Source organism: Mustelus asterias, chromosome 21 (assembly GCF_964213995.1).
Source record: "Mustelus asterias chromosome 21, sMusAst1.hap1.1, whole genome shotgun sequence".
Lineage (NCBI taxonomy): Eukaryota > Metazoa > Chordata > Chondrichthyes > Carcharhiniformes > Triakidae > Mustelus > Mustelus asterias.
The window spans coordinates 75,719,219-75,736,909 of NC_135821.1; the positions used below are offsets into that span (position 1 = coordinate 75,719,219).

General features: G+C 45.7%; 1 protein-coding gene across 4 annotated transcripts in view; it reads right to left on the minus strand.

Moving 5' to 3' along the window:
• LOC144509424 (polycomb protein SCMH1-like) overlaps positions 1 to 17,691 on the minus strand; it is a 211,026-nt gene that overhangs the window by 106,592 nt on the left and 86,743 nt on the right. For all 4 annotated transcript variants that reach the window (XM_078238292.1, XM_078238290.1, XM_078238291.1 and 1 more), the window contains one exon: positions 17,274 to 17,508. In XM_078238292.1, the coding sequence (XP_078094418.1) occupies positions 17,274 to 17,508 (235 nt within the window). The remainder of the gene's footprint in view (positions 1 to 17,273; positions 17,509 to 17,691) is intronic.

Genomic DNA, 17,691 nt, shown 5'->3' on the forward strand with positions numbered 1-17,691 from the left:
TACCACGGCCAATCCACCGAACCCACACATCCTTGCAGTGTGGGAGGAAACCGGAGCACCCGGAGAAAACCCATGCAGACACAGGGAGAAAGTGCAAACTCCACACAGACAGTCACCCAAGTCGGGAATTGAACCCGGGTCCCTGGCGCTGTGAGGCAGCAGTGCTGAGAGAGAGGGGGGGGGGGGGATGTTCTAACTTCAGGAAGAGTGCCTCTTCTTCCACTGGGTTCCCCACCCAGAAGCGAAGCCTGCTGGATAGGCCTGGCTCCCTGTCAGGCAGGGAATGCTCTGGAAGTGGCCTCGGGGCAGGAGTGGAAGGATAATCAGCCTGATCTTTCAAATCAATGGATCCTTCATATCTATCTATCCGAGGTGCCTCAGTCAAAGGTTTTTATCAGAGGGACGGTCCCACACTCAATACAGCGTGAACGAAGCCCAGTCCATCACTCAAACCAGCCTCCCATCCATTGACTCTGTCTACACTTCCCGCTGCCTCGGAAAAGCAGCCAGCATAATTAAGGATCCCACGCACCCCGGACATTCTCTCTTCCACTTTCTTCCGTCGGGAAAAGATACAAAAGTCTGAGGTCGCATACCAACCGACTCAATAACAGCTTCTTCCCTGCTGCTGTCAGACTTTTGAATGGACCTACCTCGCATTAAGTTGATCTTTCTCTACACCCTAGCTGTGATTGTAACACTACATTCTGCATTCTCTCCTTTCCTTCTCTATGTACGGTATGCTTTTTCTGTACAGCGCGCAAGAAACAATATTTTTCACTGTATGCTAATACATGTGACAATAATAAATCAAATCAAAATCAAATCTACCCCACAACCAACATCACAAAACAAATGATCTGGTCATTATCACATTGCTGCATGTGGGAGCTTGCTGTATGCAGACTAGCTGCCGTGTTTCCTACATTACCACAGTGACTACGCTTCAAAAGTATTTCATTCGTTGTAAAGCACTTTCGGATCTGAGATTCTGAAAGTGGCTATCCTTTTTCTTTCAGCTTCTTCTATTTCACTTGGGGTCGCCACAGTGCTGACTGATCACCCTTCTCCATCTCCTCCTGTCACTCACTCATTCCTTTCCGATCCCACTGTGTTCCAGTCTCTCACCGCCACATCTTTCCATCCGGCCTCATGTCTTCCTGTCCTCTTTCTTCCTGGCTGCCCCCATTCCCCATCACTCGCCTCACCACATTTCCTCTCTCTCTCTCCCCAATGCTATAGTTAGGAAAGCACACCAAAGCCTCTACTTTTTCAGGAGACTGAGGAAACTCTACAGATGCACCATAGAAAGCATTCTTTCTGGGTGTATCACAGCTTGGTATGGCTCCTGCTCTGCATGACAGCAAGGAACTACAAAGAGTCGTGAATGTAGCCCAATCCATCACGCAAATCAGCCTCCCATCCATTGACTCTGTCTACACTTCCTGCCTACAAAAGTCTGAGGTCACGAACCAACCGACTCAAGAACAGCTTCTTCTCTGCTGCCATCAGACTTTTGAATGGACCTACCTTGCATTAAGTTGATCTTTCTCTCCACCCTAGCTATGACTGTAACACTACATTCTGCACTCTCTCCTTTCCTTCTCTATGAACAGTATGCTTTGTCTGTATAGCGCACAAGAAACTATACTTCTCACTGTATACTACTAATACATGTGACAATAATAAATCAAATCAAATCAGATGGCCAGACCATTTCAATTGCTTCTCAGCCACTTTTTTTGACACTCCCACCCTCTTCACTGACCCACCCCACATCGCTCGTGCTGCATCCTGATTTCGTCCTTTCTCATTGCAAATCCATCTCAGCATCTGCATTGCATTAGCACCCAGTCGATGTTCCTGTCTTGACGTTGCCCAAGTTTATGCACTGTATAGCAAGCACGGGCTACATAAATGGAAACCAACTAAAGACTCACAATGCATATTTGTCGGAAACATATGGCAAAACTCTTTTTTTTAAAAAAACACAAACCTCCGAGACCAGGTGAGCATCCTCTCACCAACAGATGGAGCACACCACAGGGAGGTGAATTGTGGATAAAAATAGGTATATGGACAAGCTCAGTCTTGGAACAGCCACAGGAAACCTGCACAGATCAAACATACACAGAGGGGAACTTCTGCTATCTGCTCACCGCTGTAGTCAGGGAGAGACAACTGCTGCTATTCTCATTTTGCCTTGGGGTAAGATAGGGCCCAGCTTAAGGAAACATCTTTCGATCACCGTGCCCACAAGGGAACACAGCCTAATTGTCTATGTGTCTGACAGTTGTTAACTCTCTCTCTGGGGAGCAGACCAATGGCAAGACAGACAATGGCTTTCATCACGGGGATAGCAAGCGAGGGAAACAGGCTGGAAACGAAGGAAAAGAACTAATATTTATTACAACACCTCACCATTTCTCTCAGAAACCCCTAAGCACATCACAGAGGAAAAGAAAGCTTGAATTGAAAAGTTCATTCTGCCAGATTATTTCAATGCTTATTTATTTAGTGCAATTGAATCAAAAATTATCAAAGGGAATTTCAGTTCTGCTCTTAAGCTCAATAATTTCAAATTGCAGAGAATGTGGATAAGGTGTGGGGCGGCACGGTGGCACAGTGGCTAGCACTGCTGCCTCACAGCGTCAGGGAGCTGGGTTCGATTCCCGGCTTGGATCACTGTGTATGTGGAGTCTGCACGTTCTCCCCGTGTCTGCGTGGGTTTCCTCCGGGTGCTCCGGTTTCCTCCCACAATCCGAAAGACGTGCTGGTTAGGTACATGCTAAATTCTCCCTCAGTGTACCCGAACAGGCGCCGGAGTGTGGCGACTGGGGGATTTTCACAATAACTTCATTGCAGTGTTAATGTAAGCCTACTTCTGACAATAATAAATAAACCTAACTTAAACTTAAAGTGGATTTGTCCTGTCTGCTTTTGTGGCTCAGAAATTATATCTGAAATGAAGGAAAATAATCAGTGAATATATAACTACCCTGGTAAGTGGATTAATGGAGGTTAATACCTACATTAAAATAGCATTAATTATTAATATCTGTGGACACAAATGGTAAATCCTGATCCAATCTTTCCAACATGTACAGAAAGTGGGCGACACGGGGGCACAGGGGTTAGCACTGCTGCCTCACAGTGCCAGGGACCCAGGTTCGATTCCCAGCTTGGGTCACTATCTGCGTGGAGTTTGCAATTTCTCCCTGTGTCTGCGTGGGTTTCCTCCCACAGTCTGAAAGACGTGCTGGTTAGGTGCACTGACCCGAACAGGCGACGGAGTGTGCCGACTTCGGGATTTTCACAGTAACTTCATTGCCATGTTAATGTAAGCCTTACTGGTGACTAATAAATTAACTTTAAAACTTGAGTGCAGTGACTGGTTTGGACAAACACAGCAACTAATTTGTATATAGGAGCAATAAGATGAATGTCTAATTTTGTTTGCTGAAGGCTTTACATTGCTTACGAGAAACACACACATTAGAAAATATTTAAGTGGAGAGAGACTGCAGAAAGCTGCAGCACAAAGGGACTTGAGGGTCCTTGTTTGTGAAACCCAGAGAGCTAGCACACAGGTACAGAAGGTCATAGGGAAGACAAATGGAATGCTGGCTTTTATTTCTAGGGGATTGGAGTATTAAAGTTAATAGGTGTTACTGCAACTGTATAAGGTACTAGTGAGGCTACATTTAGAAAATTGTGTACAGTTTTAGTCTCCTTCTTTAAGGGAAGATACATTATCATTGGATGCTGTACAGAGGAGGTTTACTAGGATGATCCCAGGTATGGAGGAAAGATTAAACAGGCTGAGTCTGTCCTCTTGGGAATTCAGGGTGGCACAATGGTTAGCACTGCTGCCTCACAGCTCCAGGGACCTGGGGTTTGATTCCCAGCATGGATCACTGTCTGTGCGGAGTTTGCATATTTTGATTTGATTTGATTTTGACTTGATTTATTATTGTCACATGTATTAAAATACAGTGAAGTTTCTTGTGCGCTATACAGACAACATACCGTTCATAGAGAAGGGAATGAGATAGTGCAAAATGTAGTGTTACAATCATAGCTAAGGTGTAGAGAAAGATCAACTTAATGCGAGGTAGGTCCATTCAAAAGTCTGATGGCAGCAGGGAAGAAGCTGTTCTTGAGTCGGTTGGTACGTGACCTCAGACTTTTGTATCCTTTTCTCCCTGTGTCTGCGTGGGTTTCCTCCGGGTGCTCTGGTTTCCTCCCACACTCCAAAGATGTGCGGGTTAGGTCGGTTGGCCATACTAAATTGCCCCTCAGTATCCCGGGACGCGTAGGTTAGAGTGATTAGTCGGGTAAATATGTGGGGTGACGGGGATAGGGCCTGGGTGGGATTGTTGTTGATGCAGACTCGATGGGCCGAATGGCCTCATTCTGCACTGTCGGGTTTCTTTGATTCTAAGAATGAGAGGTGATATGACTGAAACATATAAGATTCTTTGGGAGTTAGACAGGGTAAATGTTGGGAGGATGTTTCCAGTCATGGGAGAGTGTAGGGCCAGAGGGCACAGTCACAGGAAAAGGGGGAGCTCAGTTAAGACGGGTGAGGAAGAATTTCTTCTCTCAAAGGGAAACTTTGGAATTGTTAACCCCAGGAAGCTGTGACGGTCGTGCCCTTGAACATTTCCAAGGCTGCGATCGATAGGTTTTCTAATCAGGGAATTAAGGGTTATGGAGATAAGGCAGGAAAGTAGATTTAGTGAGTGTTAGATCAGCCATGATCTTATTAAATAGCGGAGTGGGCTCAGAGGGTGGAACGGTCTACACCTGTTCTTATTTCGTATGGTCTTAAAAGGGATATGGACAGAGAGATTCCTGACCTGACTTAATTAAACCCCCCCGCACCACTGGCACTTCTGGAGATGTGACATTCCGCGTACTGCACTGTGATGTGAGCCTACGCCATGCCATCAACTCCTGGTTATAAGCCAACCAATCAAGAAGGGTCAGGTTCCCGTTTCACACCCCGCTGGATATTACACTCTGCGGAAGTCAAGTTAAAATCAGGGATACAGTCTTTCAACTCAGCAAGGTTGCTACACTAACCCGAGACAGGATAAACTCAGGGAAAAAAACACACACAGATAACACAGGAATAGAGAAGCAAAGGTCCCAACAGAAAACTGAAAGCCCCCGCATGAGAGGTGGCCAGGAAGAGCCTCATAATTTGCTCCAGGTTGTTGACTCCAAACTGCTTGAGATTTTTAGGCGCACAGTACACCAAACTCAATTCACAATTAATTACTTCCTATCACTCTCTGTGAGAGTACATTTTCTTAATTTAACAGCGACCATTGACTAAGTGAAATGAAGTATTAGAAACAGCGTTGAACATTTTGCAGGTTAGCACTGCTGCCTCACAGTGCCAGGGACCCGGGTTCAATTCCTGGCTCGGGTCACTGTCTGTGTGGAGTTTGCACATTCTCTCTGTGACTGCGTGGGTTTCCTCCGGGCACTCCGGTTTCCTCCCACAGTCTGAAAAATGTGCTATTTAGGTGCATTCACCCGAACAGGCGCCAGAGTGTGGCGACTAGGGGAATTTCACAGTAACTTAATTGCGGTGTTAATGTAAGTCTTACTTGTGACTAATAAATAAACTTTACTTTACTGCCTCACAGTTCCACGGACCCGGGTTCTATTCCGGCCTTGGGTGACTGTCTGTGTGGAGTTTGCACGTTCTCCCCGTATCTGCGTGGGTTTCCTCCAGGTGTTCCGGTTTCCTCCCACACTCCAAAGATGTGCAGGTTAGGCGGACTGGCCATGCTAAATTGCCCCTTAGGGTCGGGGGATTAGCAGGGTAAATTACGGGGATAGGGCCTGGGTGGGATTGTTGTCGGTGCAGGCTCAATGGTCTAAATGGCCTTCCTCTGCACTGAAGGGATTCTATGGTTTACGTGTGTAAAACATGACCGACACGTTGGGAAGTGCATCAGTCAGAAAATCAGATCTGAAGAGGGCAGAGATCTCTCCGAGTCTTGGTAATAACTCTTATTGACATCTGTGGTCACGGGCCATTTGAACATTTTCAGTTCCCATTACAGTACCCCTGGAATAAAATTCTTAAATTACATGAAGACTGCAAACAAGAGATTGTCAATAAGAGGGAAGCAAATCAAAGTCTTCCCCACCTCCACAGCATGTATTCCATTTATTTTTAATTGACCAACAAATATTGAACAGGGATGATGTTTCCTTGTAGATTTATAATGTGTGGCACTGGGTGATCATTCTGTAACTGCCTTGTTCTTTAACCACACTCTGCTGATACACATTAATCAGGTTATCTAGGTGAAATAAAGGAGTCAATGGAAATAAATCCATCAGCAATTTTAACCTCATGGATCCTCCTGCAGGAATGCACCCTGTGGGTTAATGAGTGCCAACGCGTAAAGACCTTTCTTGTTGGCTGCCTGCTATAATGTTCAGAAATAAGGCGTACCAGCCAATTTGAAATACACAGATCACAGCATCCCTACAGTGCAGACGGAGGCCAGTCGGCCCATCGAGTCTGCACCAACTCTCTGACAGAGTATTCAGACCTATCCCCTGGCCTATCCCTGTAACCCCACACACGTATCCCATTAATGCCCTAACCTACATATCTTTGGACACCAAGGGGCAATTTAGCATGGCCAATCCTCCTAACCTACACATTTTTGGAGTGTGGGAGGAAACTGGAGCACCCGGAGAAAGACCACGCATACCCGGGGAGAACTTGCAAACTCCACACAGACATGATGTGGAGATGCCGGCGTTGGACTGGGGTGGGCACAGTAAGAAGTCTCACAACACCAGGTTAAAGTCCAACAGGTTTATTTGGAATCACGAGCTTTCAGAGGGCAGCTCCTTCATCAGGTGATCACTCACTCATGATTGCAAATAAACCTGTTGGACTTTAACCTGGTGTTGTGAGACTTCTTACTCTGCCCACACAGACAGTCACCCAAGGGCAGAATTGAACCCAGGTCCCTGGTGCTGTGAGGCAGTAGTGCTAACCACTGTGCCATCGTGCTGCTGATCTTCATTGCAGGGGATTAGGGATTTGGAACAAGGAAGGAATCTAATTTGGATAGCTCTTTCAAAATGCTGGTGGTGGGAGCAATGTGCCAAATGTCTCCTGTGTTGTATGACTGAATTGAACCCAAAAATTATTTTGTGGATGAATTCTAACAATAGATGCTCAGTTGCAAACACTGTAAGCTAATAATAGCAGATTCAGCCCATCCCAAACCAAAGTGCTTTTTTTTAAAGCATATAAAAGAACTCAGTTGGAGGAATAAGTGCATTCAAAGCAGGATGCAATCTGGAAACAAGTCCTCCAGTTGCTTTAACTTCTGTAATTAAAAGACAAAGTTGGCAGGGAAACAGCTTTTCGAAACTTCACAAACAAGCTCATTCTCTTTGCAAAGAAACTCAGGAGCCACAGTTAATGCTCCCCAGATGTGTCTTAAACGATCTGAAGGGGTGGGTGGGGGAGGAGAAAACACATCTGCATTCATCGGAGACATTTTATGCCCATTTTTAAATCGTAGGGAGTGCACGCACTATTCCACTCCCCAAAACAATGAGGCAGCGACTCCCTGACATCAGGGCGGTTTTAGGCAAAAAACATCGTGAACAGCTGCATCGGCGATGGGCAACCTCGGCTAGTGAGTGGGCCGCAAGATTGAAATCGGGCTTCTTCATTAACTACAGCCCTTGAATAAGATTGAAAACACTGAATAATTCCTAACGAGTTATAGAAAATGCTGAATCATTCACACATTAATAGGCGGTCATCAACTTCAAGAGATAAAAACAAAATAAATATTTACGCTTTGATTGGATGCACGGCCCTGATGATCAATGTGTTCCATCAGCAGGTACCTCCCCACGTCACTCGCCCTTGCTTTATGTACGTATCACCTCAGTTATACCAGTAGGAAAAAAGCTACATGCATGGAAACCAGCGGAATGTGGCAACCTTGGACATGGGCAACAGTCAACAAAAATTCTTGTGGGCTGCACTCAGAACCCTGATTGACTCTATGTGCCCCCCCCCTCCTCAAACGCAGGTTGTCCACCATTGAGCCACACCAACAGTGACTGCTATTCTCACTGTGTTAATGGAGTCACCATACGGCACTTGTTAGTCAAGTTCAGCCATTATTTGGATGTTATTAAACTGGAAGGAGTGCAGAAAAGATTTACAAGGATGCTACCGGGACTTGGTGGATTGAGTTATAAGGAGAGGCTGGGTAGACTGGGACTTTTTTCTCTGGAGCGTAGAAGGCTGAGGGGTGATCTTATAGAGGTCTATAAAATAATGAGGGGCACAGATCAGCTAGATAGTCAATATCTTTTCCCAAAGGTGGGGAGTCGAAAACTAGAGGGCACAGGTTTAAGGTGAGAGGGGAGAGATACAAAAGTGTCCAGAGGGGCAATTTTTTCACACAGTGGGTGGTGAGTGTCTGGAACAAGCTGCCAGACGTAGTAGTAGAGGCGGGTACAATTTTGTCTTTCAAAAAGCGTTTAGACAGTTACATGGGTTCGATGGGTATAGAGGGATATGGGCCAAATGCGGGCAATTGGGATTAGTTTAGGGGTTTAAAAAAAAAGGACGGCATGGACAAGTTGGACCGGAGGGCCTGTTTCCATGCTGTAAACCTCTATGACTCTATAACTCTATTATTGCAAATGGGGAAGTGTGGGGGGGGAGGAGGGAGGGGGCGCATCGCTACTCAGACTGATGCACTTTCGCAGATTACATCTGTGAATACAAAAAGGATTTATTAATAAAACAGCAGCACCCAGTTCCCTACACGTCTCATGCTGAAGAGCAAACTCCACCCCCTGGGGTGAGTACCCACTCTGGCTCCCAACTGGCTCCCAAAATCAGGTGACGCTTACTGTGCTGTATTGGGCATTAAGGGACAATTGGCACAAATCACCACATCCCTCCCCCTTTAATTCCTTTATACAACCTTCAATAACTCAGTTACTCAGTGTGAAATTCTAACTAAACATTATATACATAAGTCGGACAATTATAAACTGAGTATTTTCGAGGTTTTCTATTTCTTGTAGAGCAGCGTAGTTCTGTAATCTGAGATGCCTCCACAAGATTGGCATGAGCGGGAACTACAAGAACAGCTACCTATTCTGGTACAGGCCGTCCATTACCATTTGATTCCATAGAGATATCTGCTTTGTCTATTACAGAGTTGATCAGGTACTTCAGTGCTCATGGGTTTGTAAACATTTCTTGATGGTAACATAGATGGCTAAAGTGTCTCTCTGCTACAAATAATCCACCCTCCACATTCACTCTTTATGACAGGGGTCCGGTCTTAGAGACGATAGTTCCAGGGATCTAGTTTGATCCACTACCAAAGTTCCATATTATGTACTTAACATGTTTTCTTCATTGTTGCAGTGTGGCGGCTCATTGATGAGATCTTGCGACTTGTGTGTTTAAGCGTAAGCACTTTTATTGGTCGGTTTTAACTATGTACAGTTCCAAATATAGTCTTGCATGGAGCTGTTCCATACAGGCTTGGTGGAGTCCAGTACTAGACTGTTCTATGACCATGTGACTACATACATCACTCTGTGTGCAATGCCACTCTCCAGTCCCACATTAACCCTCGCTCTGTCGAGCATTTTAGATTACAAAGCACGCAGGCACAGATCATCACAACCCAGTCTTATGTCCTGACATTTCTTTCACCATCTCGGTCTGTCACATGTTCGTGCTTCTCTGTTTCTGGTACATCAGTCACGTGATAGAATTTCTTCTCTTTCCAACATTTCAATTCAGCGTCTTTTCCATCGACCATTTTATCATACTGGTTCTTGTGCTTTTCCATTCGTGTGACCATCTCAGCAGCCTTGTTCTGGCACGTCATCTCAGTTTCTTTCTCTGTCTGAGTTGCTGATTCAGTTAATTTCTGCCAATCTTCTCTTCTTGAAGATCCTACTCCCCCGGTTCAATTCTTCACTGGACCTGTTATTTTCTAGTTGCTTGTTCATGGAGTTCAGCTTGTTCTACATTGCCTCGTTAATTTCTTCTTTTTCGTAGCTTCATTTTTTTTTCACACAACTTCTTTATTCTCCAAGTTTGCTGTCAGCCACTTCATCCTGCTGTTTTAATGTCTTCTCTAGAGCTTGAATTATTTTTTGCTGATTCCTCTCGATATTCGATAGTTCCTAGTTTCTAAGAAAGTCTTCAATTTCTGTGTTTCTTCCAAGGGGATGCCAACATGTTCTTCCTGGGCATATACTTTTCAGAAACGGAACCTTCGTTTTTATTGGTCTTAACTTCAGCCAAACCATTTTTGGCTTCATTGTTGGCTGGGTCTGTCTCCCACACTTGTTTGCATTCTGCAAGGGTCTTTCATTGCCCTCCTTGTGGGGTCTTTCATTGCCCACTTTCTGGGGTCTTCTCTTGCCTCCTCTTTGAAGTCTTTTTTGCTTATTGACCTTTTTTGAGAGTTGCCCTCTATCTGGGGTCTTCGTAATTTTCCAGTCCATAGATATTTATTCCTTCTTGTGGTTGCTGCTTTAAGTGCATTGCCACTTTAAGCCACTTTTTCCCCCCCATCACAGGTCAGATATAGCTGGTTACCCTTTGCAAGTGTAGTTTGCAACAAATACATCAATGCAGGTACAGAGTGTCTCACTCTGGCTGCAGTACTGCTTCCCAGTGCCAGACATTTTTTTTAAGCTTATGAACTTTTTTAATCCAAATTCCTGTTTTTAAAATTTAAAGCCTGAGTTCTTCCAGCTGCCCGCTCTGCACAGCCATCTTCTCCTGTACACTTTTAACCTGTACATTTCTCTTTTTAACCTTTGACTCTGATTTGATATGATTTATTGTCACATGTATTAGCATACAGTGAAAAGTACTGTTTCTTGCGCACCATACAGACAAAGCATACCGTTCATAGAGAAGGAAAGGAGAACATGCAGAATGTAGTGTTACAGTCACAGCTAGGGTGTAGAGAAAGATCAACTTAATAAAGGCAGGTCCATTCAAAAGTCTGACAGCAGCAGGGAAGAAGCTGCTCTTGAGACGGTTGGTATGTGTCCTTAGACTTTTATATCTTTTTCCTGACGGAAGAAGGTGGAAGAGAGAATGTCCAGGGTGGTGGGGTCCTTGATTATGCTGGCTGCTTTTCAAGGCAGCGGGAAGTGTAGACAGAGTCAATGGATGGGAGCCTGGATTGCGTGATGGACTGGGCTTCATTCACAACCTTTTATAGTTTCTTGTGGTATTGGGCAGAGCAGGAGCCATACCAAGCTGTGATACAACCAGAAAGAATGCTTTCTATGGTGCATCCGTAAAGGTTGGTGAGAGTCGTAGCTGACATGTCAAATTTCCTCAGTCGTCTGAGAAAGTAGAGGCTTTCTTAACTGTAGTGTCGACGTGGAGGGACTGGGACAGGTTGTTGACGATCTGGACACCTGGAAATCTGAAACTCTTGACCTTTTCCACTTCATTCCCATTGATGTAGACAGGGGCATGTCCTCCACTGCACTTCCTGAAGTCGATGACTATCTCCTTTGTTTTGTTGACATTGAGGGAGAGATTATTGTCGTCACAACAATTCACCTGATTCTCTATCTCTTTCCTGTACTCTGTCTCATCATTGTTTGAGATCCGACCCATACGGTGATGTCATCAGCAAACTTGAAAATCAAGTTGGAGGGGAATTTGGCCACACAGTCAAAGGTCTATAAGGAATATAGTAAGGGACTGAGGACACAGCCTTGTGGAGCACTGGTGTTGAGGATGATCGTGGAGGAGGTGTTGTTGCCTACCCTTACTGATTGCGGTCTGTGGATTAGGAAGTCCAGTCGCAGAGGGAGAAGCCGAGGCCCAGGCCACAGAATTTTGAGATGGCGTCTGCTGTAGGCCTGTTGCAGCAGTAGGCGAACTATAGTGGATCCAGGCAGTCCGAGAGGCTGGAATTGATTCGTGCCGTGACTAACCTTTCGAAGCACTTCATAATGATGGATGTCAGAGCCACCGGACGATAGTCATTAAGGCACGCTGCTTGGCTTTTCTTTGATATCGGGATGATGGTCATCTTCTTGAAGCAGATAAGGACCTCAGATTGTTGTAAAGAGAGGTTGAAGATGTCTGTGAATACCCTCACCAGCTGGTCTGCGCAGGATCTGAGTACCCGGCCGGGTACCCCATCTGGGTCAGTCACTTTCTATGGGTTGACTTTCAAAAAGGCTGATCTGACATCTGCGATGGTGACCTCGGATGCATGTTCGGCCGAGGCTTCCAGGGTGGAGGGCGTGCTCTCGCTGACCTCTTGCTCAAAACAGGCATAGAATGCATTGAGCTCATCAGGGAGGGGTGCATTGGTGCCAGTGATGTTACATGCCTTCATCTTGTAGCCTGTAATGTCTTTCAGACCTTGCCATAGTCGGTGGGAGTCCGTGTGCCTAGCCTGGGACTTTAAGCTTGGTCCGGTACTGTCTTTTGGCATCTTTGATGGATCTCTGTCGATCATATCTGGATCATTTGTACAGGTCAGGGTCGCCTGACTTGAACGCCTCAGACCTGGACTTCAGCAAGCAGTGTTCACTCATAGTTCCTGTCGGCCAATTTTACAAGTTTTTTTTGTACTAACTTCTGTCTTCCAGTTTCTTTAATGCACTGAGCATCTTGTACCCACTCTGAGTCCCAATTGGTTCCCCAAGTCAGGTGACCCTTACTCAGCTGTGTGACCCTTAAAGGGGCAATCACCACAAATCGTCTCAGTCCCACACACTCAAAACCACAAACAATTGCTACTTCTTGGCCACCTTGAACATTTCAGCGTCTGTTTAATTCCAGTTCTTTTTTAATCGGTGCAAAGATAGAATCGTGGCACACGCCGCCTTGTGTTTCGAAGAAATAAGCAAAAAGCCGTGTAGGTTCAGTCGGCAGTTAGGAAGGCAAATGCAATGTGAGCATTCATGTCGAGAGGGTTAGAATACAAGAACAGGGATGTACTTCTGAGGCTGTATAAGGCTCTGGTCAGACTCCATTTGGAGTACTGTGAGCAGTTTTGGACCCCATATCTAAGAAAGGATGTGCTGGCCTTGGAAAGAGTCCAGAGGATGTTCACAAGAATGATCCCTGGAATGAAGAGCTTGTCGTATGAGGAACGGTTGAGGACTCTGGGTCTGTACGCATTGGAGTTTAGAAGGATGAGGGGGGATCTTATTGAAACTTACAGGATACTGCAAGACCTAGATAGAGTGGACATGGAGAGGATGTTTCTACTAGTAGGAAAAACTAGAACCAGAGGGCACAACCTCAGGCTAAAGGGACGATCCTTTAAAACAGAGATGAGGAGGAATTTCTTCAGCCAGAGAGTGGTGAATCTGTGGCACTCCTTGCCGCAGGAGGCTGTGGAGGCCAGGTCATTGAGTGTCCTTAATACAAAGATAGATAGGTTCTTGATTAATAAGGGGATCAGGGGTTATGGGGAAAAGGCAGGAGAATGGGGATGAGAAAAATATCAGCCATGATTGAATGGCGGAGCAGACTCGATGGGCCGAGTGGCCTAATTCTGCTCCTATGCCTTATGGTCTTATGACTTTGCAATGCTGTTTTGCCAAACTAGCTGCAGTGAAGCTGTGATACCGCCATCTCTTCATGGGCCCCAGCCAGCCACCTTACAGTAAGACCAGCATAGTGAAAGCAAGGACATCAGTCATCAGTAAGAGATTGTTAAATAAAACACACAATTGGTTGACTGGCACGTCCTGTAGGGAGGGAACCCCACTGTCAGAGCCCTGATCGGGTTTGTGCAGCACTGAATATGTTGAGCTTCTTCAATAGAAACACAAAATTCTGGAAATATTCAGCAGGTCAGGCAGCATCCGTGGAGAGAAAAGGGTCATCGACCTGAAAAGTCAAGTCTGTTTCTCTCTCCACAAGAACTACTGAGTTTACCCAACATTTTCAGTATCGACACTGCCTTGCTTTTGGATCAGTGGCTTAGTCTCAGCTGCCCTCTGAGGGGGTCAAGTGAGCCACAAGGGCAGGGTAATTAGGAATGGGTAATAATTAGCGATGGGTAATAAACGCCTGTGTTGGTAAGGGTACCCATATCCTGTGAATTAATTTTAAAATAAGATAACAGTGGCTTAAGATATTGAATTCCAAAAGGCAGAAAGAAAGTTAACGCAGTATCAGTCTCTTAACAGAGCCTGCAATGGGCAAGCAGAGCATTTGTATTATCACCAACACCCAAAAAGCAAGCACTGTGACACGTGGAATACATCAATTACTGCCTGGGCAAATCCACTTGATTAAAGTACATTAACTGTGGCAACGCGCATCTAGCAACATGTTCTGGAAGCAGTAAACCACTTCCAAAATGTACAGGAATACCTGCAGTCATTAAACATTAAAAATGTAAAGTATACATCAAATGCAAAGAGGCCCAATGTTTTCAATAATACACTTCCGAAAGTTCCCAAAGCCTGTCAACCACATTTCAAACGGTCTGGGGATTTTTAAAGACTAAATTAGCTCTTTCTCACATCTAACAGTAGGTTTTTCCCCATTTGCAAAGAAACATTCTGTCCCTGGCTTTGAAACTCAAAAAAAGATTTGCTGTCCCTTGGAGGCGAGTTCCTTCTTTTTATCTTTATAACATTACCATCTTTCAGCCAGTTACTTTTGCAGAGATTGTTCATCAGCTAGAAATTCTGTCTGAAACGTTGGCCCCACCATCCCCTGACTGTTCTCTTTGCTTGCAAAAGGTGACTATGTAAAAAAAACATTGAATTAACCGCTACAGACTTCTTCCTAAGGTTGGCACATGTGTGTAGTAAGAAGTTTAACAACACCAGGTTAAAGTCCAATAGATTTATTTGGTAGCAAAAGCCACTAGCTTTCGGAGCCTTAAGCTCCTTCTTCAGGTGAGTGGGAATTCTGTTCACAAACACTTCATTAGACTTATTTATTAGATTTTATTTATTATTAGATCTTATTTATTAGATTTACTTGATTAGACTTATTATTAGACTTGATTAAGACTTGATTACCTGTAAGTATTCGCATTCCAACCATTATTCTGTAAATTGAGTTTGTGTCTTTATATGCCCTGTCTGTGAACAGAATTCCCACTCACCTGAAGAAGGGGCTTAAGGCTCCGAAAGCTTGTGGCTTTTGCTACCAAATAAACCTGTTGGACTTTAACCTGGTGTTGTTAAACTTCTTACTGTGTTTACCCCAGTCCAACGCCGGCATCCCCACATCACGTGTGTGGAGGCCATTCCAGCACGGAGGAGACCATTCAGGGCCATTGAGTCTCCACTGGTATCTTTGTAAAGAAAACCGGTTAGTCCCACTCCCCAACACTTACCCCACACCCATTCAATTTATCCAAATTCCTTTGAATGGCCCGAATGAATCTCCATCCTTATCAGACAGAGCATTCCAAACCTTAGCCACACATTTTCCCCATGTTATCCCTGGTTTGTTTGCCAACCACCTCACAACTGTGCCTTCTGGTTATCAATTCACTGGAAACAGTTTATCTTTAGTTAGAATCATGGAATCCCAACAGTGCAGAAAGAGGCCATTTGGCCCATCAAGTCTGCACCGACTCTCCGACAGAACATCTTACCCAAGTCCTATCCTCGTAAACCTCATATATTTATCCCACTAATTCCTCTAACCTATACACCTTGGGACACAGTGGAACAATTCAGCATGGCCAATCCACCTAACCTGCACATCTATGGACTGTGGGAAGAAACCAGACCACCCGGTGGAAACCCACGCAGACGCGGAGAGAATGTGCAAATTCCACACAGTCACGCAAGGCTGGAATCAAACCCGGGTTCCTGGCACAGTCAGGCAGCAGTGCTAACCCCTGTGCCACCATGCCAGTAATTATTCTAACTAAGCCCGACCTGAACTACCAGAAGGTAGTTATTCTACCTAAATCCTTTATCATTTTAACCACCTCTGTCAAATCTCCTCACGGCCTTCTTCAGTGTTTCTCAAGGCGCTGGTATGACAATGGGTGGAATCTTGGCAGTGACTGAATGGCAGGAGCCCCTTGTTGCCCCTTTTCAGGAAGGCCTGCCGTGTCATGTTCCACTCAAACTCGTGACAAGCCAATGCCGGGCCTTGTCCAGAATCAAGGACCCAGAAGTGGAGCTGTTGCCCACCAAGAGCTCTTGGCCAATCAGAGGCTGGCAAGTCTATTGGACAACAGTGACCAGAGTCATAAGTGATTTCCTGATTTGAAGGAATCCTCTGCAAAGATTCCCAGTGGAGTTTGTGGTCAAATCAACAAGGCCTGAGAAATTACGCCCAACATAAAATTGGACATTCTTACATTAATATAGTTAAAACCGCTTCTAAAGGTCAAAAGCCAACAGGTCAAAAGTCAACAGAGACACATACCAGAACTGTCTCGCATATTCAACAGGGGTAACTTCACCTCAACAATAGGGAAGTCATCATGACCCGAAACCAGAACCCAAACCTCTTACATATTGAACACAGTGACTCATAGGTACTGGGTGGTATTGTTGTCAGTACAGGATCAATGGGCTGAATAGCCTCCTTCTGCACCGGCAGGATTCTGTGCGTTTATGATTGACAGCAGATTCTGGGACTGGTGACTATGGGGATCACCCAGGAGGTGAACTTCCAAAGCCCCAGAATAAAAAATGCCTTCAGCAGTGAAGGACCCAAGCACTGGGGAATGACCCTCCTAAAGCTTCGCCTCTGATCTCCACCCCGCACCCCCCCCCCCCACCCCCACATCCCCAAAGTCTCTCCTCCCTCCCTCCCCCCCACAAAGCCTCCCCAAGGTCTCTCCTCCCCCTCCCCCCAAAGCCTCCTCCCCCAAAGCCACTCCTTCCCCTCCCCCAAAGCCATTCTTTCAATCCCCCCCAAAGCCTTCTCCCCCAAAGCCTGTCCTCCCCCTCCCCCCCAAAACCTCCTCAAAGTCTCTTCTCCCTCCCAAAAAGTCTCCTCCTCCCCAAAAGCCATACCTTCCCCTCCCCCCAAAGCCTTGCCCCCCCAAACTTCTCCTCCCCTTCCCTCCCAAAGCCTCCCCAACATCTCTCCTCACTCGCCCCAAAGCTGCCCCATCCCCAAAGCCACTCATCCCCTCCCCACAAAGCCTTGCCTCCCCAAGCCTCTCCTCCCCCTCCCCCAAAGCCTTCCCCCTCAATCCTCCCCAAGGTTTCTCCTCTCGCCCTCCACGACCTCTCACCTAGAGGTGGCTGCAGCATTCCCGAATTCTTTTCGCAATTTCCAATTGGTTGAATTTCAGCCGAATCCACCAGCCGCCAGAAATCGTTCTTGTTGTCGCTGCCGTCGAGGCGCAGTCTGAGCCGGGCGCCCGTTATTCCAACAACCGTGGCGATGCAAGTGGAGGTGACATTCCGCGGATCCTGAGCTTCCAGCTTCATCCCGATCTTGAACTCGTTTACAGGTGGAGTAAAGGACTGAGGGCGATAGGGGAGAAATGAAAATGGTTTTTACATAAAGATTGAAAGTTCCATCCCAGAATATTGCCACATCAAACCAACCATTCTCTTTCACTGGCTTAAGATAAGCAAACAATTAAAGGAGTGTATTTATTTATCTATTAGTCACAAGTAGGCTTACATTAACACTGCAATGAAGTT